The following is a 25,458-nucleotide window of genomic DNA, read 5'->3' on the forward strand; positions in this document are numbered from 1 at the left end:
GCCATACATCTGCCAACTGCTTGGTTTGGTTGCCTCCTAGGTATTTGGCTTGCACGGAGAGCATTTATTCTTCAGTACCTTCACAGAAGCCATACTTCGGGTGGCCTCTTCCTGGTTCCACACTATTGGAAGGCTACCAGAAACTTAGTTCTTGCTCTCTGCATGGCTCTGTGCTTCTGTTCTATTTTTCATCCAACGAGAGGTACAGAAGAGTACATAAAATATATATGTACAATTTTTAAAAGCATGATAAAGTGAGCACCCATTGTAACCATGACTAGCTATGTCTTTTACACTTTCCTCTTGCTGTCATATGCTTGGAGTAGTGGGGTTCCCAGGATGGGAACCAACAATACCATCTTGACAGAATGCACCTGTCCACTCTAACTGCAGGTGGTGCTCCAGAAACCTCTGTGAGTTTCAGTGCCAAACTCCCGAATCTTAGGATACCCCGATTTCTTCCGGTTGGCAGCTTTGTTAGCAGCCCCAACACTTATATTTAGCCCCAGTATCTCCTGACTAGGTGTGGTTACCATTATTGCCTTTTAAATAATTAAACAATTAACTTAAGATGTTTACAGCTTCTTCTCCTGACAATATCTTGTCAATTCAAATCTGTGAACTCTCTATGTATGCATTCCACCTGCAAGGGAACACAGGGTCATTATAAACATTGAGTATATTGCTCCTGTACTTAAGGACTAGAAGCTTTCAAAAAATGTGCCTGTGGGGGGGGGGGGGGTACCAGGAATGGATAAATGTTTAATTATCTTCAAAATTAACATTGCCATTAATTGTTCAGTTAGGATTGTATACATTTTACATATTGCAGCAATTTGACGTTAGATTTCTTATTTCACAAGACTTTCTGATTGTCTACAGATGTCAGAAATCATAGCTAATTATAAATTATATTAATTTTGTCTTAAAAATTTTCAAGTGCAAAACAATTTTTTAATGTTTTCAGCAAAAAGAAAAATTGTTTTTAATAAGTCCACATGTAACTTAATGTTTGATGTGGCGTGGCTCTGGACCTCCAGAAGTAAGAGATTTTTTTTTTTTTTTCAGAAGAGATTTTAAAAGGGCCTTAGGGAAATGGAAGGAGCTGAAATGAGGCACAAAGAAAGGAAATGGCAAGAGGGAGTGAGTCCTAGGGACCAAGAAGATGCCTACTCAGCGGCTGCTGTGTGCCAGCGCTGTTCCAAGAGCTGATGATCCAGAAGTAAAAATCACGACTCTCTAAGGAGGGCACAGTCTGGTAAGTTCAATGAAACGAAGTGTTAAGTGTTATTAAGGAGGTGTGCGCGCTGACGGGTCAAAAAGGTGTGGCGAGTACTCCCATTTAGATGCCAACTGGGAAGGCTTCTCTGAGGAGGTGACACTTGATCGGAGCAGAGGTAGAGGGAAGAAAAGCTGTGTGGGGTAAGATGAAGAAACACTGAGACAACGCAAAGAGAGAAAGGGAAAAGAGGAGGAAAGGCTCGATGCGATCGACGCTCCGGCATCCGGCGTCGACTGCTAAGGTCTGCGCGCGGTACCGCCCCCTCCCTTCTATCTAGTCCCCTCCCCTCGCCGCGCCTCCCCCGCCCGCCGGCCTGCGAGAGCTCTGAAGCTGCCGGCTGTCGGTGGACGCCATGTACCGGCTCCTGTCAGCCTTGACGGCCCGGGCCGCGACCCCCGGGGGTTGGGCCTGGGGCTGCGGAAGGCGCGGAGCCCACCAGCGCGCCGGGCTGCCGCCGCTCGGCCCCGGCTGGGTCGGTGGCCTCGGGCTGGGGCTGGGGCTGGCACTCGGGGTGAAGCTGGCGGGCGGGCTGAGGGGCGCGGCCCCCGCGCAGTCCCCGGCGGCCCCCGACCCCGAGGGATCGCCCCAGGCCGAACCGCTGCCGCCACAGGAGCAGCCCCTCGCTCCGTGGTCTGCACAGACCCCGATGTCGCCCCCATCCCGGCGCTTCGCCAGAGCCATCGACAGCAGCCGCGATCTGCTGCACCGGATCAAGGTGCGGAGACGCGGGCGTAGGCGGCCGGGAAACCGGCGCTCCACCGCCCGCGACCCCTCGGAATGAAGCCCCTTGGTGATCATCTCCCGGGCCCGAGCGGACCCCATCCCAGGCGGTGGGATGCCCGCGGCCGGCTTCCGAGAAGGACTTCCCGTTCCCTGGCTCCCCGGCCGTGGTCAGAAGCTCCTGCGGGTTGCCCAAGTTGGGGCGGAGGTCACACCGCCCGCCCGGGGAACCTCCCCTACGCCCTCAGTGCAGACCAGGCACGCCCCTCACCGTTAGAGCCGGGGCTGGCGGAGCCGAGGTGGGCGGGGCCCGGGCCGAGGGGCAGGGCCCTGACGGAGGGGCGGGGCCTCGGAAAGGCCCCGGAGCTGCGCGGGGTGCGCTGTGCGAGGCGTTTCGGCTTGTGTTTGAACTGTGTCCTTTCCCCTTCGCTTTTAGGATGAAGTGGGCGCCCCCGGCATAGTGGTTGGAGTCTCTGTAGATGGAAAAGAAGTCTGGTCAGAAGGTGGGCTCAGAAAACCGTTACTTACTGGCTTGTTTTGTGCCAGCTGATGAATGAAATTTTGATTTCATGAAATGAAGTGAAATTTACTGCTAGGTGTAGATCCCATGAAATGTTCAGTTTTTATAAAGCCGTACTTATTGTAGACAAAACATGTCTAACAGTCAAGAATCGGGCTTTCTCACAGTCTTAAATGTGACTCTTGAAGTCTTAAAGATGGCTTGTTTCTAAGGCTGGATTTATTGTTCTGAAACTTGTAGATAGAGCAATCTGTTACCTGCATATTTGTAGGTAACTCTTTCTTCTGGATAAAACGTCAGAAGTTTGTTTTCTTTTTTTAATTAACAGTTTCATTAACAGGTTATTGAGTCCCCTATTCTGTAAAATCCACTGTACCAAGAACTAGGGCCATTCATGATTCCTTGTCTAAAGGAGTTTATGATCTCCTTTATTACTTTTTTTTTCTTTTTTCTTTTTTTTTTTTTTTAAGCCGGGCAGAGGTGTTAGCTATTTTTTTCGAACAAAAGCTAGAAGCTTTGGGAAAGAGATTTTTAATCATTTTATGATAATTTTATCAAAGTGTATTTTATAATTTGATTTACTTACCCATTGCACATAAATTGGTCCAACTGGTCATCCCAGGTTTTTAGGAACCCTACTTTTAGGAAGTGTTTCAGACATCATGTAAAGGAATTAGTACTTTTAGAAGGTTTAAGAGCAATAATGTTTTGAATTTAAAGAAAAATGATTCTTCCCCCAAGTATAGCCTAGTCAGCATACCCAATTTATGGGAAATGCTGTAATCAAAAATTACATAAATGTCAGCTTTATGGGTGAGGGCTTTTTTCCCCTGCAAATATTTTTCAGCATAATCTATATTTATAGTTTAAAAACAATTATTACATATCTTTTCATTCTTTTTAGATCTCAGGTCTTATCGATTGGATTTTCACAATTTCAGCCTCCAGAAGATGAAACCAGACTTTTAAAAAAAAGTCTCTAGGAGGTTTGAATTACTAGTACTTTTTTTTTCCTGGTTTGCAGCTGAGGTAAACTGATGGTTACCAAGATTGGGTTTGCAGGACACCTTTTCACATTACCTTTTATTGGGTGGTTATTTTAAGGAATCTAGTGGAAACTCAAGAATCAAAGTAAATATAACCTGAAGAGCAATGATTTTTTTTTAAAGAACATAGAATAACTTATGTTAAATGTGGGATGACTAAATTGTCTAGATAAACTAAGAAAAATTAATATCTGAACCAAATGGAAAATTACTATTGTGCACAGAGTGCAATTTCAATTTAGTTATAAGATTAAGTTGTTAGGCTTACTGTTGCCAGCATTACTAAGACTTTCACCCACTCTTAATTAGCTTATAAAAGTGAAGTATCTTTTTCTTTAGATAAATACATGGGTTGTTCTAAGATAGAATTATTTCAGTTTTTGAGGACTTCTTTGACCATGAAGCCTGTTATTAGTGAATTTTTGCTTTTCTTTTTCTAAAGGCTTAGGTTATGCTGATGTTGAGAACCGTGTACCATGCAAGCCAGAGACCGTTATGAGAATTGCCAGTATCAGCAAAAGCCTCACCATGGTTGCTCTTGCCAAACTGTGGGAAGCTGGGAAACTGGATCTTGATATGCCAGTACAACATTATGTTCCTGAATTCCCAGAAAAAGAATATGAAGGTGAAAAGGTAATGAAACTCACAGTTCATTTTACTAACCACATGTTAAATTGTTTAAAAGGTTTCATAAGATTCTTTGGTTTGTTTTTAACTATTGTTAATGGATTAAAGGGGTTTCTTAATTCAAGTGATAATCTATTGGGTATTTTTCTGAAACTTAAAGCTGAAGATGTGTATATGACATGTTTTTCAGTAACAGTTTAAAATGGAAAATATTACTGAGGCATTATTCCAAGGCCACTAATTTCTTATTTTTTTAAAGATTTTATTAACTTATTTGAAAGAGAGAGAGAAAGAGAGCAAAAACAGGGAGAGATGGGGAGAGGGAGAAGCAGTCTCCCAGCTGAGCAGAGAGCCTGACGTGGGGCTCCATCCAGGGACTTGAGGATCGTGACCGAAGCCAAAGGCAGACACTTAACCCACTGAGCCACCCAGGCGCCCCTGCTAACTTTTTATTTTACAGTTTAATATTGTAATTGAATTTCCATGTTTTTATGATTAGGTTTCTGTCACAACAAGATTACTGATTTCCCATTTAAGTGGAATTCGTCATTATGAAAAGGACATGAAAAAGGTGAAAGAAGAGAAAGCTTACAAAGCCTTGAAGATGATGAAAGGGACAGTAGAATCTGACCAAGAAAAAGAGTTCAAAGAAAAAGGAGGCAAATGCAGTGAAAAGAATGACTTTGTTAAAGCTAAGATAGAGCAAGATACTGATGCCAAAGGCCGGAACTTAAAACCTGGCAAGAAAAAGAATGATTTTGAACAAGGCGAATTGTATTTGAAAGAAAAGTTTGAGAATTCAATTGAATCACTAAGATTATTTAAAAATGACCCTTTGTTCTTTAAACCTGGTGAGTGTTAATTCCTTCTCTTAACAAAGTCATCATTACTGAAGTATTAATTTTCAGAAAATCTGAAATGATCCCATCCTGAGGGCATTGGATGTGGTTGATGGTTGTAGCATGGATTTTGTTGTCAGCCCAGTGTGTGCCTTCGTGTCTAATTCTTGACGAAGCCTAGCATCCAGGTAGCTAGTTGTTTAGATTTAGAGCCTCAAATTGATTTAGTGGATTTTTCCGGATCAAGCTATTTGTGGAAAATTATGGAGAAATGTAATAATTGTTCTTCAAATAAAATCTGGACCAAAGAGGGCATGATAAAATATTGCTAATATGTCAGTATTTAGTTAGTGATCAATTTAGTATTTAAATTTTTCAACTTATTTTGTGCCTTCGTTCCTTAAACAAATTGGTTTTCGTCAACTAATTTTATTTCCCAAAAAACTGATCTATAAAAATAATTTTTTAAATGTATTTTTTGATACAATGCCTATCAAAACCACTTAATGTCTTTCAATTTACCATAGGTCTATGTACTTGTATTCCTTTTTTTTTTTTTTTAAGATTTTATGTTTTGTTTTGTTTTGTTTGACAGAGACACAACGAGAGAGGGAACACAAGCAGGGGGAGTGGGAGAGGGAGAACAGGCTTCCCTGCAGAGCAGAGAGCCCGATGTGGGGCTCCATCCCATCACCCTGGGATCATGACCTGAGCCGAAGGCAGATACTTAATGACTGAGCCACCCACAGGCCCCTCCATTTTCATTTTAAAAGTTTTTTTTTTTTTTTACCATGAATAGATATAGATATAATTAAAAAGGGCAAAGAAATATATTTATGGATTTGTCTTAAAATATAAGGTTCCAGTTATTAGTACAGATCATACACTCTATGTGTCTAGAATCCCAAATGATACAAAGGTATTTATTTGAAACAGTAGCTGTATTTGAGTATGTATTTGTATTTTAATATTTATTTGAAATTGTTTTTATACTTACATATACTTTATTAAAATAGGAATGTGCACAACTAATTTATGCCTTGAACAGTGAGTTTAAGATATATTAAGAACAAAATCATCAACTCAAGAAATCAAATTTGCTTTTCTTTCCCTTCCTGTTTTAGTACCTTTTTGAAGGATTTTAATTTAGTTTTGAGATAGGATTGATTTGCTTATTTCATTATCATGGAAAGGAGTAGAGTCATATGCTGATCATCATTAAATCATGAAATAAGCAGGGTCATTGCAAAGTTGACTATATTTGTTACTATATCATCCGTGATCTATTTCTGAATGCTGAAGTAAAAAGATAAAGGTATGTCAATTTTCAGTGGGAAATATTTTACATGTTTTTAAATAATAATGAACCATTTTCTTTTCTTCCCCCCTTTGCAATGATGTCTCAAGGTAGTCAGTTTTTGTATTCAACTTTTGGCTATACCCTACTGGCAGCCATAGTAGAAAGAGCTTCAGGATATAAATATTTGGACTATATGCAGAAAATATTCCATGACTTGGATATGCTGACAACTGTGCAGGAAGAAAATGAGCCAGTGATTTACAATAGAGCAAGGTAAATGATACCTTTGGTGTGTCTCACTATATCACATTTTAACACTGTGCTATTCATTAAAAGTCAGACTTTCATTGTCTCCATTCCAAAAATCATACTCCACATTTTGAGAGCTTTTCTACATGTCTGTTTTTCCATCTATAAAGTAAGGGAAATTGAATGTATTTGCTGCAAAGTATTCCAGGATCCTTGAATGAGAGACAGCAATAATAATTTAAACTCATGCATAATTAAACCAAAATTGCTCCTATCGTGTGTATTTATCTATAATTTGCTCTCCCATCATCCCTTTTTTTATGTTGTAACTAATATTTTGTTTATCTGTTACTATTTTTAACTTTTTAAAATTTTGAAATGTTTTAACCCTTAAAGATAAATTATAAAACTAAATACAAAGAATTCCCATATACCCTTCATCCAGAATCCCCAAATGTTATCCTTTTACCACATTTGCTTTATCTGTTATTTTTTTCTCAACCATTTGGAAATAAGTTGCAGACAGACCTTTCACCCATAAATAATTAAATATGTTTTTTTTTTTTTTAAAAAGGACATTCAGGAAACTAATATCAGCACAGTACTATATCAATTCTATAGACCCTATTCAAATTTTGCCAGTTCTTCCACTAATGTCCTTTATAGCAAAAGAAAAGGGAGAGAAGAAAAATTTCTGCTTCAGGATGTAGTCCAGGATCATACATTACATTTTGTTGTCATGTCTCTCAGAAGTCACATGAAGTCGTTTTGTCCCATTATTGGTGGTGGTGATTTAATGGCTTTGTTGAAGTGGTACCTGCTGGGTTTTCTCCCTGTAAAAGTTTAAGTCGTTTCTTTGAAATATAGCAAATTAAATTTGATCATAATTTTTTCTAAATTATGATTTGTAAAGGGGGCATTGGGAGAGAATTTTGAGACTAATGACTACTATGAGTTTTATGGCTATGTTTTCCATTTTACTCATTATTATTTGGTTCACTAGAAAGGTAAGGTTTTTAACAAATCAACTGTTACTTTTACTTTGCATATTTTTCTTAGTACATGCTTTGCAGATGGCTTAATGGTACTTGAAATAGATGAAATTGTGGGATTATTTTAGCTTTATCTTATCCCTATATTAGGTTTGTTCAGTCTTCTGTTATATTTAGTTAAGTTACCATTTTTAAATTACAAGTATATTTAAAAGGATTAAATATGCATTGCAAATCAGCCTGAAGGAGGTTTTTTTGGACTTAAAAGAAATTAGGTTAGCAGCAAGCAATGAATTTTAATTTTAAAATGGCCTGTAGTTCTCAGCCACTTCAATTAGTGTTTATTATTTTGGGATCCAACATTACATTGTACTGGAAAGCATAAGAAAAACTGACAAATACTGGAGATTGCCAATTGAGTATAAAAAAAAAATTCTTTAGTAAAGATGGTGTGGATGCATGATTTTTTTTTAAATCATTTTTTTTAGATTTTTATATTCCATTGTCATACAACACATTTTTTTTTTAAGACCTTATTTATTTATTTGACAGACAGATCACAAGTAGGCAGAGAGGCAGGCAGAGAGAGAGGGGGAAGCAGACTCCCTGCTGAGCAGAGAGCCTGACATGGGGCTCTATCCCAGGACCCTGAGATCATGACCTGAGCCTAAATCAGAGGCTTTAACCCACTGAGGCCCCCAGGCGCCCCAGGATGCATGATTTTATTTTGATTTAAATCTAGATGTTTGATAATGAATGCTTACACTTATATGTAAGGGAGAGAAGAACATTAGGTATCATCACTGAGCTGTTTTCTAAACTGAAAATTAAGACTCTGTGAATGTACAGAACTGCAAAGCAGTTTGCTTTTTTCCTAATGAGTAATTTATGACTTGCAAAAACATCAAAATATGGCATATGATGGTGAGTTCATTTCATTCTATTGCCCATTCTTTGAAGAAAAAAAAAGTGGGTTTTCTTTTCTTCTGTTAAAGGTTCCTATCAGCTCTGAGTTTGTTAGATTTGGAAGTATCGAATGGTGCTAAAGGGGTAGTTGATTCATATTAGTTATATTAAATGGGCTGCTGAAAAGGGCACTAAAAAAAGAAAGAATGTTTCACAGGAAAATGGTCTGTCCACTCACTTCACCTTTATTTTACTTGATGCAGTATCTACTTGGGACTCTAAAACTCTACTTTGATTCTTTTTTTGTTAATAATTATTTTAAAAGAACTTAAAGGCACCAGCTTTTTAAGGGAGTTCAGGGAGTAAAAGGAAACTTCAAAGACAAGTATTAAAAAAAAAAAAAACTTAAAGTAAAGCTTAGTAAATGCATATGTTTCTATTCGTTTATGTTTGTCATTTTGCAGGAAATAAAATTTCCAGCAAAAGTTTGCAGCTTTGTTAGTGTTTACTCACTCCTTCATAATAATTATAAATTAAATATATTTATATTATCCTAACCTAGGCTTTTTAGAGTTATTGTAACCCAAGAGTAAATACTTAGCATCTTTTTGCTCCTGTGTGTGTGTGTGTGTGTGTGTGTGTGTGTGTGTGTGTGTGTGTTCAAAACAATCAGTCCTAGTGTCTGTCACCTTTTTAAGATATTTCCCTAGAATCCTACCCCAAAATACTACTTATATTTCTTTGGCCAGAATTTTAGCAACAGGCCACACTTAGCTGTAAGAGATACAGAGAAATTAGTTTTTAGCAGGGTACATTGTCCTGAATAAAACTGGAACTTTCTTAAATGGAAGACTAGGAATATTGACTTAGTATACACAAATAAATATACTGATTCTATATAACAAGTATGTTCTGTATAGGCAAGTAAACTAAAATAACCCTTGAAGCAAATGCCCATGGGGAGTGGACTGATTGTTCTTGACACTGAAAGACATTCTGTTGATAGGGGAATCCCTAATCAATGCATTAGCTTATTTTTAGACTCTGTTCATATTCCCTGATTTTAGCACAATACTTGCAACAAAAATGTCTTTTATAATTGGATGGGACCAAAAGCAAATACAATGGATATTTTCTGAAGTATTTGCTGTGTTTTGGCACTATAGATATGGTCTTTACTTTCTATTATTACCTTTGTGATTATTATTATTATTTTTATTTGTGAAAGTGTTTTCTAAAATTAAGCATTTTTTAAAAGATTTTATTTATTTGACAGAGAGGGAAAAAGCAGGGGGAGTGGGAGAAGCAGGCTCCCACTGAATAGGGAGCCTGATGGGGGCTTGATCTCAGGACCATTGAATCATGACCCAAGCTGAACGCAGATGCTTACTTAACCAGCTGAGCCACCCAGGCATCCTAAGCACTGTTTTTCATGAAGCTCTTTTCTATGCCATAAGCTGATAGACTCTATAGTAATAGGCTTCAAATGTTAATGCTAAATGTTAAATTGGGATTGGTTTTTATTATATGCATTTTAAATTCTGTGGGTTTTTAAACTTCTCATAATAATAAAACACAAACCAGTACATAATTATTACTGAAGGCATTTAAGAAGCATTGCAGAAATAAAAGTATTCTGAATTTCTAAGTTTGTAGTTGTAGATATTTGTAGTTATTCAGTGCTCTAGTGCAGAATCTAGAGATTCTTAAATAAATAAGAGGCTCTTTGTTATCTGGCAGTTTTGCAGTTACAGAGATGTCTCAGTAACTTACTCAAGAACTCGTATCTATATTGCATCCTTTTTACGGCAGAAATTCCTTAACAGTTTGGAATAGTAAACTTATCTTTTAGTTGAACAAAATTATTTCCATGAAAAGCCATTAATTGTCCTCTGTGAAAAGGAATCAAGAGATTACAGCCTAGAATTTGTTTACTTAAAAATATAGAGTTCTAGACTGAAGTCTAGAATTCTCCACATTTTTATTCCTCAAGGGAAGAATGACTAAGAATCCTGATTTCCAGCCTTGACATAAGTGGTTTGGAATGCTTTACTGTTAAAGTTATACAAAGCTGATTATTAGTGAAAATATACAGGTAGTTCTCTCCTAGTTTGCAGGCTCAGAGTTCACTGTAAGAAATGTATTTGTCAGCAGGAAAATGTATTTTTATTATGTGGTTTCTTTTAGATTCAGTTGGCTGGAATTAGAAGTATAATCAGAATGGAGCACCTGGGTGGCTCAGTCAGTAAACTCCCAACTCTTGATTTTGGTTCAGGTCGTGATCTCAGGGTTGTGAGATTGAGCCTATCATAGGGCTGTGCATTGGGCGTATAGCCTGCTGAAGATTCGCTCTCCCTCTCAAAGAAAAAAAAAAAAGTGTAATCAGAGTTCAGAAAGAAAGTAATGAGGACCTAAAATATAGGAGAGGTCATAGGAATGAAGGAAAGGGAAAAGGTAAGTCACAAAGCGAAGATTAAATAATAGGATTTAGTATCCTGATGGATATGAGAGTTGAGGGCAAGAGAGACAACAAAGGTTGTAATTTTTTTTTTTAAGATTTTATTTACGTATTGCCAGAGGGAGAGAGAGACAGAGCATAAACAGAGGGAGCAGCAGACTGAGAGAGAAGCTTGCTTCCTGCTGAGCAAGGAGCCCAATGTGGGACCAGATCCCAGGACCTGGGATCATGACCCAAGCCAGAGGCAAACACTTAACCAACTGAGCCACCCAGGTGCCCCTCAACCAAGGTTTTAAATAATGGAGAGGAGAAGTAAGAGAAGAACATTTGGAAGAGATTAGTTTTAGACATGTTTGTTTTGAGGGGTGCCTGGATGGCTTAGTCAGTTGGGCCTCTGACTCTGTCTCAGCTCAGGTCTTGATCTTGGGGTCATGAGTCCAAGGCTCCCAGCATGGAGCCTACTTTAAAAAAGAAAAAAAAAGTTTATTTTGAGAAATGAGAAGAGCACACACATTAAGTCATTGGTTTGGGGTTTTTTTTTTTTAAGATTTTATTTATTTATTTGACAGAGATCACAAGCAGGCAGAGAGACAGGCAGAGGGAGAGGGAGGAAGCAGGCTCCCCTCTGAGCAGGGAGCCTGATGCAGGGCTCCATCCCAGGACCCTGAGATCATGACCTGAGCTAAAGGCAGAGGCTTTAACCCACTGAGCCACACAGGGGCCCTTAGTCATTGGTTTTCATGAGAGCATATTTAGATTCTCTGTGGGCTTCTTTTTTTTCTTTTTAATCTTCAAAGCACATGCCTTTGGCCACCCTTGGTTCACCCAGTATTATGACTTGGACTTTTAGGGGACATGGAAGATTCTTGAAGGAAGAAAGGAGTAAGTTTTCAAATTATATATGCCCACAGACCTCCAAAGTTATGAATTTTGAGGGAAGGGTACATGTTGAGAGAGGAGGCCCACAGGTGATTCTGAAAAACAGCTGTCCTGCCCTTCTCCATACCAGATTTGAGAATTACTAATGCTAGTAGAGAATCTGATCGGGAAGAAGGGTTGTGGTACTAATGCAGACCTAAAGGTTTCTCTGTAGAAGGGAAGACCTGGGCACATGGGGCTGCAGTGATTAGGGGGATGTAGGAAATCATAGGTTTGAGATCTAGAAGAGAGAGCTCAGAGCTGCAGACTAGCCAAGATTGGGTATCAAGGAAGTGCTGGTTAACAGTGCTGCAGGAGGGAAATAGGATATCGACTATACAAGAGAATTAGAAGAACCTTGAAAATCCAGAAGAAAGCTGTTTAGTGATGGTGGGCCAGAAGCCAGATTTTAAGGAGTTGAGTAGGACTAGAGAGGGTGAGTGCCTGGAAAACAGAAGGTCTGAGCTGTGTAGTTTGGCAGTAAATGATGAGGGAGAAAGGAATGGCAGCTGGAAGATATAACAAGGATAAAAAGATAAAAGTTGTTTTTCCTGGGACACCTGGGTGGCTCAGTTGGTTAAGCTGCTGTCTTCAGCTCAGGTCCTGATCCCAGGGTCCTAGGATCGAGTCCCACATCAGGCTCCTTGATCAGTGGGGAGCCTGCTTCTCTCTCTACCTCTACCTTCCACCCTGCCTGCTTGTGTTCTCTCTCTCTCCCTGACAAATAAATAAATAAATTTTTTAAAAAGTTGTTTTTCCCTTAGGATACAGAAAACAGCATTTTTTAAACTGAAGTGAAGGAGTCAAAGTCAAAGCTTCTAGCATGGCACAGAAAGTCCTTTGTGACCTGTCCCCTCTCCGCTCTTCCAGCATCACCTTCTACCACTTACCCCACAAGCTCTCTGCTGTAGCCAAATGGAACTGCTTTGCTCCCCAGCTTGGCCTTTGTAATCAGCCATTTGAACAAGGCTCACTCTCACTAGCGCTCAGGACTCCTCCCATCCATCTTGGTAGTCACCCTACAACCTGTTCCTTGAAATGTGGTCCAGGCTCCAACAGTTTTGACATTACCTGGGAGCTTGTTAAAATTGCAGAATTTTGTGACCCCTTCACAGACCAGCTAAATCAGAATCTTCATTTTAACAGGATACCCAGGTGATTCATATAGTGCTTTGAGTTTAGAACTGTCTGACAAGTCTCATAGTGCCTTGAAAGCAGCTACAGAGTATTTTTTACCTCCTTTAGTCTCTCCAGTGCCTTGCAAGTTGTCTCCATTAACTATTTGGCCAACAAATGATGCTTTCATGTGTTGAATATTTTTTTTGTTTTTTTAAATTTTTTTTAAAAAATTTATTTACTTAAGAGAGAGAGAGAGAGCACAAGCTGGGGAAGAGGGCAAAGGGACTCCCCACTGAGTGCAGAACCTGCCACCACTGGGCTTGATCCCAGGACCCTAAGATCATGACCTGAACTGAAGTCAGATGCTTGCACCAGGCACCCCTAAACATGTTTAATGAGCACTTAGTGGGTGGCAGGTGCTGTTCTAGGTAGGGGAATCATCAAGGAGCAATACTGGTAAGGCTCCAGCCCTTATGACTCTTACATTCTATGGGAAGAGACAAACATGTAGACGAAGAATTTCAGATACTGATATGAAGAAAATAAAACGAAGCAATGTTATATAGAGTAATAGGGAGAGAATGTTGGGGATCTATTTAAAATACATTTTAGACATGGCTGATAAGGAAATCCAAATTGCCTTGTTGCAAATACAGAAATAAGTCTGACATAAAAAGAAGCAAGGCAAGATGTTGTAAGTGATGAGAACATGGAAGTAAGTAGGGGCTAAATTGCATTGGACAGTGACTCTCAATGCCATTAGACACCCCCCCTTATTTGTCTTTTTTTTTTTTTAGATTTTATTTATCAGAGAGAGAGGGGGGAGAGAGCGAGCACAGGCAGACAGAATGGCAGGCAGAGGCAGAGGGAGAAGCAGGCTCCCTGCCGAGCAAAGAGCCTGATGTGGGACTCGATCCCAGGACACTGGGATCATGACCTGAGCCGAAGGCAGCTGCTTAACCAACTGAGCCACCCAGGCGTCCCACCCCCACCTTATTTGAACAAGTATTTTATACCTCCTTTAGTTTCCTGAAATGATCTATATGGTTATATGATCTATAACCTATACTCACTACTCCTTTTTTTCTCTTTTTTAGAGATTTTATTTGACAGGGAACACAAGCAGGGGGTGTAGGAGAGGGAACAGTAGGCTTCCCACTGAGCAGGAAGTCTGATGTGGGGCTCGATCCCAGGACCCTGGGATAATGACCTGAGCCAAAGGCCAATGCTCAACGACTGAGCCACCCAGGCGCCCCCATATACTCACTACTCTTTTTTTTTTTTTTTAAAGATTTTATTTATTTATTTGACAGAGAGAGATCACAAGTAGGCAGAAGGCAGGCAGAGAGAGAGAGAGGAGGAAGCAGGCTCCCTGCTGAGCAGAGAGCCCGATGCAGGACTTGATCCCAGGACCCTGAGACCATGACCTGAGCCGAAGGCAGCGGCTTAACCCACTGAGCCACCCAGGCACCCTATACTCACTACTCTTAACTAAAATAAAAAATAAGGGGCATCAGGGTGGCTCAGTCAGGTAAGCGTCTACCTTCAGCTCAGGTCATGATTGCAGGGTCCTGGAATCGAGCCCTATTCCCTGCTTAGCAGGGAGTCTGCTTCTCCTTCTCCCTTTGCCTCCTGCTCATGCTTTGTCTCTGTATCTTACTTTCTCTGTAAAATAAATAAATAAAACCATTTTTTTAAATATGTAAAATAAATAAAAGAAATATAATTTATAATTATAGAAATTTTGATATATAAGGTTTACTCACAACATTAGAAGACATGATAAAGTCAGATACAACCTAAGACATAAAAGCATCATAGATGTAACAACTGTAAATGCAGACCAATATGGGTGTGTCATATTGGTGCCTTTGGTGGCTACCTCTGGCTAAAGCTGTGAGCGAAATCCAGTGCAGTCTTTCTTCGGTTTTCACCATGGTTACTTTCAAGAAAGTTAATGTAGAATAAAAATGTCCAAAGACTACTTTGTGTTTATAAATAAGATGGAGAGGGTTCTAATCTCAGCTCATTATAAACAGAATCTTTACTTAAATGATTACCGGTAGGATAATTGAAGGTCTTCCACCATAAGGGAGAATATACACTACTGTGTGGGACTTTTCCACACGTCGTAGGACATTAGGACCCTTGAGCCCCCCGCCCACTAAATGTTAGTAAGAGCTTTCTAGTAATTGTGACATCTAAAAAAAGGCCTCCAAAAATTTCCCTTAAGGAGTTGGTACTGCTTCTGTTGAGGACTGTTGATTGTATTGTAGGCCATCATAAGAAGTTCAGGTTTTGTAATTACACTGGTAATCATTGGAAGGTTTCAAACAGATGGAAGAAGGGTAAGACAAAATCTCAGGCTTCCACATGGAGAATGGACTGGAAGGAGATAAAATAATCTATGAAGTATAACTGGCGAAACAAGGTTGTACAGGAAAAAAGGCAGTCAGGGATTCAGGTAGTAGAATTAGTCATAAAAACAATGGGAAATTTTCTTAAGTGACTGGAGAGAAGGAAAAAAGAATGCATAATAATGTAAATGCATTTTATTTTTTTTCTTTAAAGATTTTTCTTTATTTATTCGACAGACTGAGATCACAAGTAGGCAGAGAGGCAGGCAGAGAGAGAGAGGAGGAAGCAGGCTCCCCACTGTGCAGAGAGCCTGATGCGGGGCTAGATCCCAGGACCCTGAGATCATGAACTGAGCCGAAGGCAGAGGCCCAACCCACTGAGCCACCCAGGCACCCCCATAAATGCATTTTAAGGTAAAGATGGGAGTTTGAGGCCATCTAAGTTGTCTAAAGTACTCTGGAATCTTCACAGTAAAACAAAGAATATAGTCGTCTGCCGGCTGGCCAGAGGTGGGGCTGAGGACTGGAAGAGATTGGGACTAGCTGTTGTGAGGAATAACCAGGAAAAGAATGAGATTTGGTAGCAGCAGTGAAGACCCTTACCAAGTGTGAATCGATACCAGTCAGCTTTGTAATGTGAATATCTGCAGCTTTTCTCCCCAGATAAAGAACCAAAGAAAGGGGTACGTAGATTTATTCAGGATTGGCAGATTGGTGTTCTGTCAGGTTGGGTTGGAAGAGTGGGGAACCCAAAGGTGCTAGTGAGACCACAGCTGAAACTGTTCAGGCTAGAACAGAAAGTTCGGTGAAATTAGGAACTAGAAGACCTAGGAAATTGGGAAGAGTTAAGGGGAATAGATGGGGGTCACAATGAGGGCACAGAGCAGGCTCAGTTGGAGAGTTGGCTGGATTGGATAACCTTAGTTCTAGGAAGAAATGTCTGAGTTTGAGACCTTACCCATACAGTGGGTGAAAGTGATGGTGAGATTCAGTCTGACAGTGCTTACGAACAGCCATGGTGGGATGAAGATGAAGATCCTTACGGATGAGAGAGCACTCTGAAAACCTCAGGACACATTTTATTAAGAATCTTGAAAGAAAGGATTCTCTTAAGCTACATTTCATTTTTGGTTTAATTATTTTGTGATTTCATTTCATTTACATAATACTAGAATAGACACTTTATGAAGTCAGGCAGTTTGTCTCTCTTGTTTAACACTTTATTCCAGCATTTCAAGCAGTGCCTCCCACACAAGAAGTGCTCTACCAGTAATTGTCGAATGCATGAGTAAGTAACAGCTGTCCTTTATTAGGTAGCTACCAGAAATATGTAACGTGATTGATACATGTTTTCCCATCTCTGCAAAGAAAATATTTTTGTCACCGCTTCCCAAATTAGGATGCAGAAGCAGAGAGGCAGCAGACCACCTGGGTTCAAATCCAGGTCTGCCACTTACAAGCTGTGTAGTCTGGGACAAGTTATTTCTACTGTCTGTGCCTCAGTTTTCTTTTCTTATTTTTTTTTTAAAGATTTTATTTATTTATCAGAGAGAGAGGGGGGGGGAGAGAGCGAGCACAGACAGAATGGCAGGCAGAGGCAGAGGGAGAAGCAGGCTCCCTGCTGAGCAAGAGGCCCGATGTGGGACTCGATCCCAGGACGCTGGGATCATGACCTGAGCCGAAGGCAGCTGCTTAACCAACTGAGCCACCCAGGCGTCCCTGTGCCTCAGTTTTCTATCTGTGAAATAGGAATTATAGTGGTACCTACCTGTGAACCTTGTTACAAGAATACATTAGTTCATACTGATACAGTTCTTAGAACAATGTCTGGCACGGAGTAAGAATTTTCAAGTGTTAATCAGATAAAACCAGCATATTTTACTAGCTAGTAAGGGTATGCTGCCGTTCAAACAGGTTTGCAAGCTCCAGCTTCTCTCAGTACACCAAGAAAGTCCACGTCACATCATGACACATCGTATTCCTATGGCATTTTTAACCAGGAGGTATAGTTTCCTTACAAATATTAATCTTAAGCGTCTCAGTGTGTACTCTTTTCGTTATAAAACTCACATGCAACATATGACTCACTGAGCCCAAGGACTATAAATATCTACCAGACAGTAGTGTTTCCGCATATGTACCAGGCAAATGTATCATATGTAATATTAATTCATTTTTATAGGGATTGAAAGTTTGATACACTCAAAATGGGCAAGCCATGCCAGTAGATAAAAAAACAACAACCGCTTTCTATGCTTTATTTACTCAATTATCGATGTTTTATTAGAATCTGAATCAGACTGAAAATGAATATTTTCTCAGAATGTATGATCAGTACATTGAAACAACCTGTCTCATGTACATATCTTCCCATTCGTCCTCATATGTAAAGTTCATAATAGACTATTAAGTTTTTAATGACCATTCTTATTTCATTTTAGATTTTATGTTTACAATAAAAAGAGACGTCTTGTCAACACACCATACGTGGATAACTCCTATAAATGGGCTGGTGGTGGATTTCTGTCTACAGTGGGTGACCTTCTGAAATTTGGGAATGCAATGCTGTATGGTTACCAAGTCGGGCTTTTTAAGAACTCCCATGAAAATCTTTTACCTGGATATCTCAAGCCAGAAACAATGGTTATGATTTGGACACCAGTCCCTAACACAGAGATGTCCTGGGATAAAGAGGGTAAATACGCAATGGCGTGGGGCGTTGTGGAAAAGAAGCAAACATACGGTTCTTGTAGAAAGCAGCGGCATTACGCCTCACACACCGGAGGTGCGGTGGGTGCCAGCAGTGTCCTGCTGGTCCTTCCCGAAGAACTGGATGCAGAACCTATAAATAATAAGGTTCCCCCAAGAGGAATAGTCGTTTCTATCATATGTAACATGCAGTCTGTTGGCCTCAATAGCACTGCTTTAAAGATTGCTCTGGAATTTGATAAAGACAGAGCTGACGTATCTTAACAGGTGCAAAAGGAGCTGTTTTGTTCTTGTTCTTGCTGTTGTTCGAAACATTCAAATCCCAAAATACATGAGATTTTTAAAAATAGATTTGTAATAGAGTATAATTGAATGCAGAGAATTATGTACTTCTAATTGCTTAATTTTGTAATTGTCTTTTATTGTAGGATTAGTTCTTTATACTCAGGGAAGTAACTATATTATTTTTACTTTTCAAAAAAAGTGTTAATTCTTGAAATAAAATATTCTGATAAAAATAGATTTTTTGAATGTGTAATATTAATAAAATCTCATTCAACAGGGAACTTTAAATATTACTATTTTAATATGACAGCAGAAACAAGTTAATGAGAAATGTATATTAGTTATGTATTGCAGCTTCAAAGAACAAAAAATTATCTCATGGTTTCCAAGGCTCAGTAGCTTGACTAGGTGAATCTGATACCATTCTCTAATGAGGTTGCAGACAAGATGTTGTGATCGTCTAAAGGCTTCTCTGAGGCTGGAGGACATGCTTCTAAAGTGGCTTACTCACTTGACTGGTGGCAAGTATCAGTCCTCTGGCTTGTGAGTAGCAAGAGGTCTCAGTTTCCCTCCATGTGGGCCTATCTGTAGGACTGCTTCAGTACCTCAGTGTCACGTTAATTGGCTTTTCCCAGAGCGAGTGATTCAAGAGACAGTGAGAAAGGGAGGGAGGCCAGGAAGGAGAGCCATGAGCCAGGCAGAAGCCAATGTTTTTGATAACCTAGCCTCAGAGATTACTGGGGATCATTGGGGGTCATCTACCATGGTCTGACCTCTGGTCCCTAGTGATTAATGTCCTTCCTACCTCCTCCCAAGTTTTCCAGAAATTTCATTCCATTATAGTATCAGCTCAAAACTATCACGGAAGTCTAGGTGTAGATGAGGTTCCTGGGGGTAGTTCCATAAGTATAGTTCCTCTTTATCTGAAGACCTGTGAACTAAAGACAAGTTACCTGCTCCCACATGGGCAATATACAGCAGGCAGCATACAATGGCACAACATAATGCAGTTACTGCTATGGACCCTATGGGAGGAAATGGAAGAGACATTCTTGCAATTCTGAAATCCAACCAAACACAGGTTGGCAGCTCCTTGATTGGTACTCAGGGCCTGGGGATAATTCTTGGCTCTTGGGCTATATTCTCCGGCTCACAGTTCTACCCTCTGACTTATTATTTTTTTATGAAAGGTATCAGGTGTTTGTAGCTGAGTGGTTTTCCCAGCCTGCTTTCTGCTTCTATAAATTTGGAGGTTCAAAGGCCTCTTTTGTATTCTGTCTCTCCTTTCAGTTTGAGTAGTGTTCCTGCCCATACAATTTGTTTAAACTTGGTAAGTATCCTACAGATCCCACTGGGGTCCATGTTAGTAAACAAAAGGCATACCACCAAATGTCTTCAAAGAAGGCCCTTCTGTAACTTAGGATTCTGCTGAGACAATTGGAGAAAAAAAGTTGTTTCTAATAAACCCTGTTGTTTATATAGCTCTCTGAGACATCATCTTGGTTCTTTTCAGCAGTCAAATGATTTTAGTCAGACCCTTGGTTTCATTTAAAAATTTTTTAAATATTTATTTATTTTATAGAAAGCAAGCATGTGTGAGTACAGGGAAGGGCAGTGGGAGAGAGAAACTTAAGCAGCCTCCTCACTGAGCTTGGAGCCCAACGTGGGGCTGATCTCACCGCCCTGAGATCATGACCTGAGTCAGATGTTTAACCAACTGTGCCACCCAAGCACCCCTTCAGCTTCATTTTAGAAAATGTTTTCCTGGAAGTGCCCTCAATTTTATCTTTGCCCTGAAGCCATTTTGGTTTCATTCACCATCCGGAGATTCTGGGAATTTTCTAAACCATCCAGTATTCTTTTTGTCTAGTAGTCCTTCCTTTAGCTTATATCTCTCATGTATTTTGATATAAGCAGTAGGAAGAAGCTAGGAGACACATTCAACACTGGACATCTCAGCTGGATCACCCAGTTCATTGGGCACAAGTTTTACTTTTCCTGTCCCTGCAGGCAACAGTGTTGCTAAACTTTCTAACACTACAAAATTCCTTTTCCTCCAATTTCCAGTAAGATCTTCCTTACTCTCATTTAAGTCCACACCTGCAGCCTCTGGAAAGGCCATCATACTTCTGAACAGTTTCTTCAAGGCTCCTGGGGCTTTCACTAAGACTTCAAAAGACTTCACTCCAACTTCTAACCACTGCTCTGTTCCAAAATCACTCCCATATTTTAGGTTTTGGTTAGAACCTCACTCTACTTCCAGGTAACAAATCTGTAATGTAAAAAATACATATTTCAGATATAATTCAAAACTCATATACCTTAAAGTGTACAACTCAGTAGTTTTTAGTATAGCCACAAGGTGTATATCCATCCCAAAAAAACCAATATTCTACCCATTAGTCTTGCTTCCTGTTCCTTTCCTCTGGAAACCACCAGCCTACTTTCTGTCTCTTTGGATTTACCTATTATGGACATTTTGTATCAACAGAATCCTACAGTATGTGGCCCTTTGTGTCTGGCTTCTTTCATTTGGTATAGTGTGCATCAGTAATCTATTGTGTAACAAATTATCCCATTCACAATTTCTGTGTTTCATAAGTTTGGAAGCAGCTTAGCTGAATTGCTCTAACTCAAGGTCTCTCCGAGATTTGCAGACAGAGTGTCAATCATCTAAAGGCTGGAAGATCTTATTTTAATATGGTTCACCCAAGGGCTATAGGTAAGAGGCCTCCATTGCTGACTTAATGACTGTCCTATAACTTTCTCCAAATTGAGTAATTGAAGAGAGAACAAGGCAAATATCACAATGTCTTCTGTAATTTAGCCTTGAAAGTCATACACCATCACTTACACGAAATTCTTGTGATCACACAGACCTGCGCTGATTCAGTGTACGAGACTGGCTCCACAGATGGCTTGCTAGAGTGTTGACATCTGAGGAAATTTTGTTGTAACAGCCTTGGATGAGTGTAGTGGAGATTACACTGAATTCAGGAAAATTCAAGAAGAAACCAAAGTTTTTCTACACTCTACTAAAGGAGGGGTTTTCTATATTTCTGAACCCTAAACCTGTTCTTCACTTTCTGCTTTGATCTATAAGGGTAGATGGATGGGCAATTCTGAGTTGGTTGAAGTATAGAGAAAGCAGCTCCCTAAAACAGATCTGCTTCATCTCCTCTGATTTCTTTCTGGCTTCTGATCTCTATGTCTTCTATTTGTATTTGTCAAAGTTTTCCATCTGTGCCATTTTTTTTTATTAAAGATTTTATTTATTTATTTGACAGAGATCTCAAGTAGTAGAGAGGCAGGCAGAGAGAGAGAAAGAGAAAGAGGAGGAAGCAGGCTCCCCACTGAGCAGAGAGCATGATGCAGGGCTTGATCCCAGAACCCTGAGATCATGACCTTAGCCAAAGGCAGAGGCCTCAACCCACTGAACCACCCAGGCACCCCTCATCTGTGCCATTTTTTATAAACATAAAAAGGTCATTCCTCCCTTTAATTTATTAGATTTAATTTAATATTTAAATTTTAAAATATGTTTTGACTAAAAATAAAAATGTTTCTGATAGTGAAAGAACCATGGTTCTAATTTGATCATGTGATATCAGTATAAGCTTTGAACTTTTGTGTAGACCACAGAGTGAACTTCTTGGAAGCTCCAGAGAGGGGATCTTTAAATTGGGAGAAAAGGATGAGGCAAGAGCATGATCTAGGTGTTGGGGAGAAGTGCACTGTGACTAAATTATAGGTGTGGGAGAGTCCACAGAATGTGAAGATCCCCATGAATTTAGTGAATGTGTATTATGAACAAGGCACTTGCCTTCATTGTTTTTCATCTTTTTTAGGATTCTTGAAGCTCTGAGAAGAGATGGGAACTTTTTCAGAAAATAAGATGATATGCAAATGTCAGGGATTTACAGACCCTAGATTAGGAATTCCCGTTTCAGGTATTTCTGCCGTGATAACTTCTTTTCTCACTTAATATTGTGAGAAATTGTATTGATAAATTCACATATCGCTCAAAGTAGTATCTCGGTGTGGCTGATCCTTAATATTAGGGGAAAGAACTTGGCACAAGTTTCTTGTGTTTGGATTTGGGGGGGGGGGTTGTTTTGTTTTGTTTTTTTACCCCTGTAATTTACAAGTTGCGTAGGCTGTCATTAGCTACAAATGATTTGCTTTACCTTCCTGTATCAGACTGTTCTTTTATATTTTGTGAAATTAAAAAGAAAATGCCAGAAAGCACAAAAGATTCACATGGCAGATGCTCAATATAGTCTCAATACCCTAAAATGTTAACATTTAGTTACATTTCTTCATTAAAAAATAATAAATATAACATAAGAGATAAAGCTTAAGACCCCTTTCACTGCCACCCAAAGTTCCAGTCCCTTTTGCCTTTTAGGCAACGGCTATCAGGAGTTGGCATATACCCTTCCAATTCCCTGTTTAATTCTCTCATAGCCATGTATGTATCCATATCTAATAATAGTATTAATTTGTATTATTTATAGCCATACAAATAGCATCATAGTATACATGCTTTCTACATTCCCTTTTTAAGTTTAACATTATTTTGTGGTCTGGTCAGTGTATTTTAGCTGCTATAAAATACTACGTTTATGACTATTTTATACTGTTTTCTTATTGACAATTTTTTTTAATAGGCATTGCTGTAAGGAACATCCTTTTTTTGGTTGAACCATATGAAATTGTTTTTTTAGGTCAAAAATATTTGAGTAGGGACAATTTTTTGTGGTTGAACATAATTCTGTTGTTGTATGCCAACAGTAACTTTTAATTTTGGACTATACGGTGAATGGGAAATGGTACCTGATTGTTTCTACTTGCATTTACCTATTGGTAAAGTTAGACTGTTTTCATATGCTCATTAGCCATTTTGATTTCTTCTAATGTAGATTTCCCACCTATATTCTGTGCTCATCTGGAATAGGGGAAATGAATACAGCATTTCTTTAAGTATTTATTGTGGACATGTTAATGGACCAGGAAATGAGTAACCTCGAAGTTCTCCCAAAGTGTGGTAGTTTTCCAATGGCCATAAATTCCCCTTGTTCCATTGTGTGTACTCCTTTGTAATGTGCTTTTACCTTTCTTCCGAGCCAAAGATGGAATCTATTTCTCTACTCTCTTCAATCTAGGCTGGCCTTGTGACTTGCTTTGACCTATAGAATGTGGTGGAAATAATGTTGTGTAAGTTCTAGACGTAGTCTTTAAGAGCCCTTCCAGCTTCTCCCCTGAGAATACTGCCCCAAAACCTTGTTTAAAAAAAAAAAACAAAGCCAGATTAGTTTACTGGGGCATGGGAGGCCACACAAAGGAGAACCGAGATGCCCTAGCTGACAGCCAGCACCCACTGCCAGACCTGTGACTAAAGCCGTGTAGACCTTACAGTCCAGTAAGCCTCTTGCTCAATGCGGCTGCTTGAGTGAGCCCAAGTGAAACCAACCCACAGAATCATGAGAAAAAATAAATCACCATTAGTTTAAGTCATTAAATCTGGGGGTGGCTTGCTTTGTAGCAGTAGTTAACATAACTGTGCTCACAAGTACCTGGTTGGCTCACTTGGTAGAGTGTGTGACTCTTGGTCTCAGTGATGTGAGCTTGAACCCCATGTTGAGTGTAGAAACTATTTAAAAGTAAAATCTCTTTTATAAAATAATTGTGTGGTAGCGAGATGGGTAAATAATTTGGGAGAGAAAAAGAGAACTTCGAAGTACTTGATTTTTAATGGTATCCTTTTTTATTTAAAAAAATGTTATTAACCAAGTGCTTATTATGTGTTACACATTGTGCTAAGCACTTTGTATATTATCTAATTTTATCTTCAAAACAACCATATTAAGTAGAAGTTATTCTTTATGATTTTATTTATTTATTTGAGAGGGAGAGAGAGAACAAGAAGCGGAAGGTCAGAGGGAGAAGTAGACTCCCTGCCCAGCGGGAGCCCGAAGCAGATTCAATCCTGGGACTCTAGAGTCATGACCTGAGCCGAAGGCAGTCACTTAACCAACTGAGCTACCCAGGCGCCCAAGTAGAAATTATTCTTATCTTGCTGGAGGTCATACAACCATTAGCCATTGGAATGGATTAAAGAATGAATAACCTCATATTTTCAGAATCTCTGTTTTCAAATCTGGGATAGCATTTTAAAATTTGGTTTTCTGTGATAGGCAGAACAGTGGCCCCCTACAGATGTCCTAATCCCCAGAACCTGTGAATAGGTTACCTTACTTAGCAAAAGGAACACTGCAGATGTCATTAAAGTGAAGATCCTGGATAGGGAGATTGTCCTGGATTTTCTGGGTAAGCCCAATGTAATCACAAGCGTCCTTGTAAGAGGAAAGTAGGGGTACCTGGGTGGCTTAGTTGGTTGGGCATCTGACTGTATTTTGGCTCAGGTCGTGATCTCAAGGTCCTGGGGTTGACCCCCAGGTCAGGCTCTGTGCTGAGTGGGGAGTCTGAAGGATTTCTCGCCCTCTTCTCCTGCCCCTCCCCCTGCTCACACGTGCAATCTCTCTCTCAAAAATAAGTAAATCTTTAAAAAAAAATAAAAGGAGGAAGATAGAGTCAGAAGAGATGTGAAGACACTAGAGGTAGGACGATGTGGTCCACAGACCAAGGGATGCAGGCAGCTTCTATAAACTGAGAAAGAAAGGAACTAGATCTTCTCCTAGAGCCCCCAGAAGGAGCATAGCCACACCAACACCTTGATTTTTAGCCATTTTGGACTTAAAAAAAGAGAAAAATCATATATATGTGTTGTATCTAGAATATATAATAATTCTTTTTTTTGAATATGTAAGAATTCTTATGATTCAATAAAACCCAACCCTATTAAAAATGGGCAAAGGATCTGAGTAGACATTTCTCCAGAGAAGAAATATGAATAGCCAGTAAACACATAAAAAGATAATCAACATAATTAATCATCAGGGAAAGGAAAATCAAAATCAAAGTGAAATAGCTCTTCACCCATACCAAAATGGCTATGATCCAAAAGACTGACAGGACCAACTGTTGGTAGAGGGGCACCTGGGTGGCTCAGTGGGTTAAACCTCTATCTTCCGCTCGGGTCGTGATTTCAGGGTCCTGGGATCGAACCCC

The 25,458-nt window shown here is 39.6% G+C and overlaps 1 protein-coding gene across 2 annotated transcripts; it reads left to right on the forward strand.

The window, feature by feature from the left end:
* Positions 1-1,555: 1,555 nt before the first annotated feature.
* LACTB (lactamase beta) lies at positions 1,556-18,560 on the forward strand. Of its 2 annotated transcripts, XM_032342751.1 has the most exons (6): positions 1,559-1,997; positions 2,439-2,505; positions 4,011-4,201; positions 4,695-5,046; positions 6,442-6,607; positions 17,775-18,560. In XM_032342751.1, exons 1-6 carry the CDS (start codon positions 1,635-1,637, stop codon positions 18,304-18,306), a joined length of 1,671 nt encoding a protein of 556 aa, XP_032198642.1. In that variant the 5' UTR covers positions 1,559-1,634; the 3' UTR covers positions 18,307-18,560. The 2 variants fall into 2 exon arrangements, with proteins under 2 accessions (XP_032198643.1, XP_032198642.1); XM_032342752.1 differs by lacking the exon at positions 6,442-6,607 and having other exon boundaries at positions 1,556-1,997; positions 17,775-18,008.
* The last annotated feature ends 6,898 nt before the right edge of the window (positions 18,561-25,458 follow it).

Source organism: Mustela erminea, chromosome 5, assembly GCF_009829155.1.
Source record: "Mustela erminea isolate mMusErm1 chromosome 5, mMusErm1.Pri, whole genome shotgun sequence".
Lineage (NCBI taxonomy): Eukaryota > Metazoa > Chordata > Mammalia > Carnivora > Mustelidae > Mustela > Mustela erminea.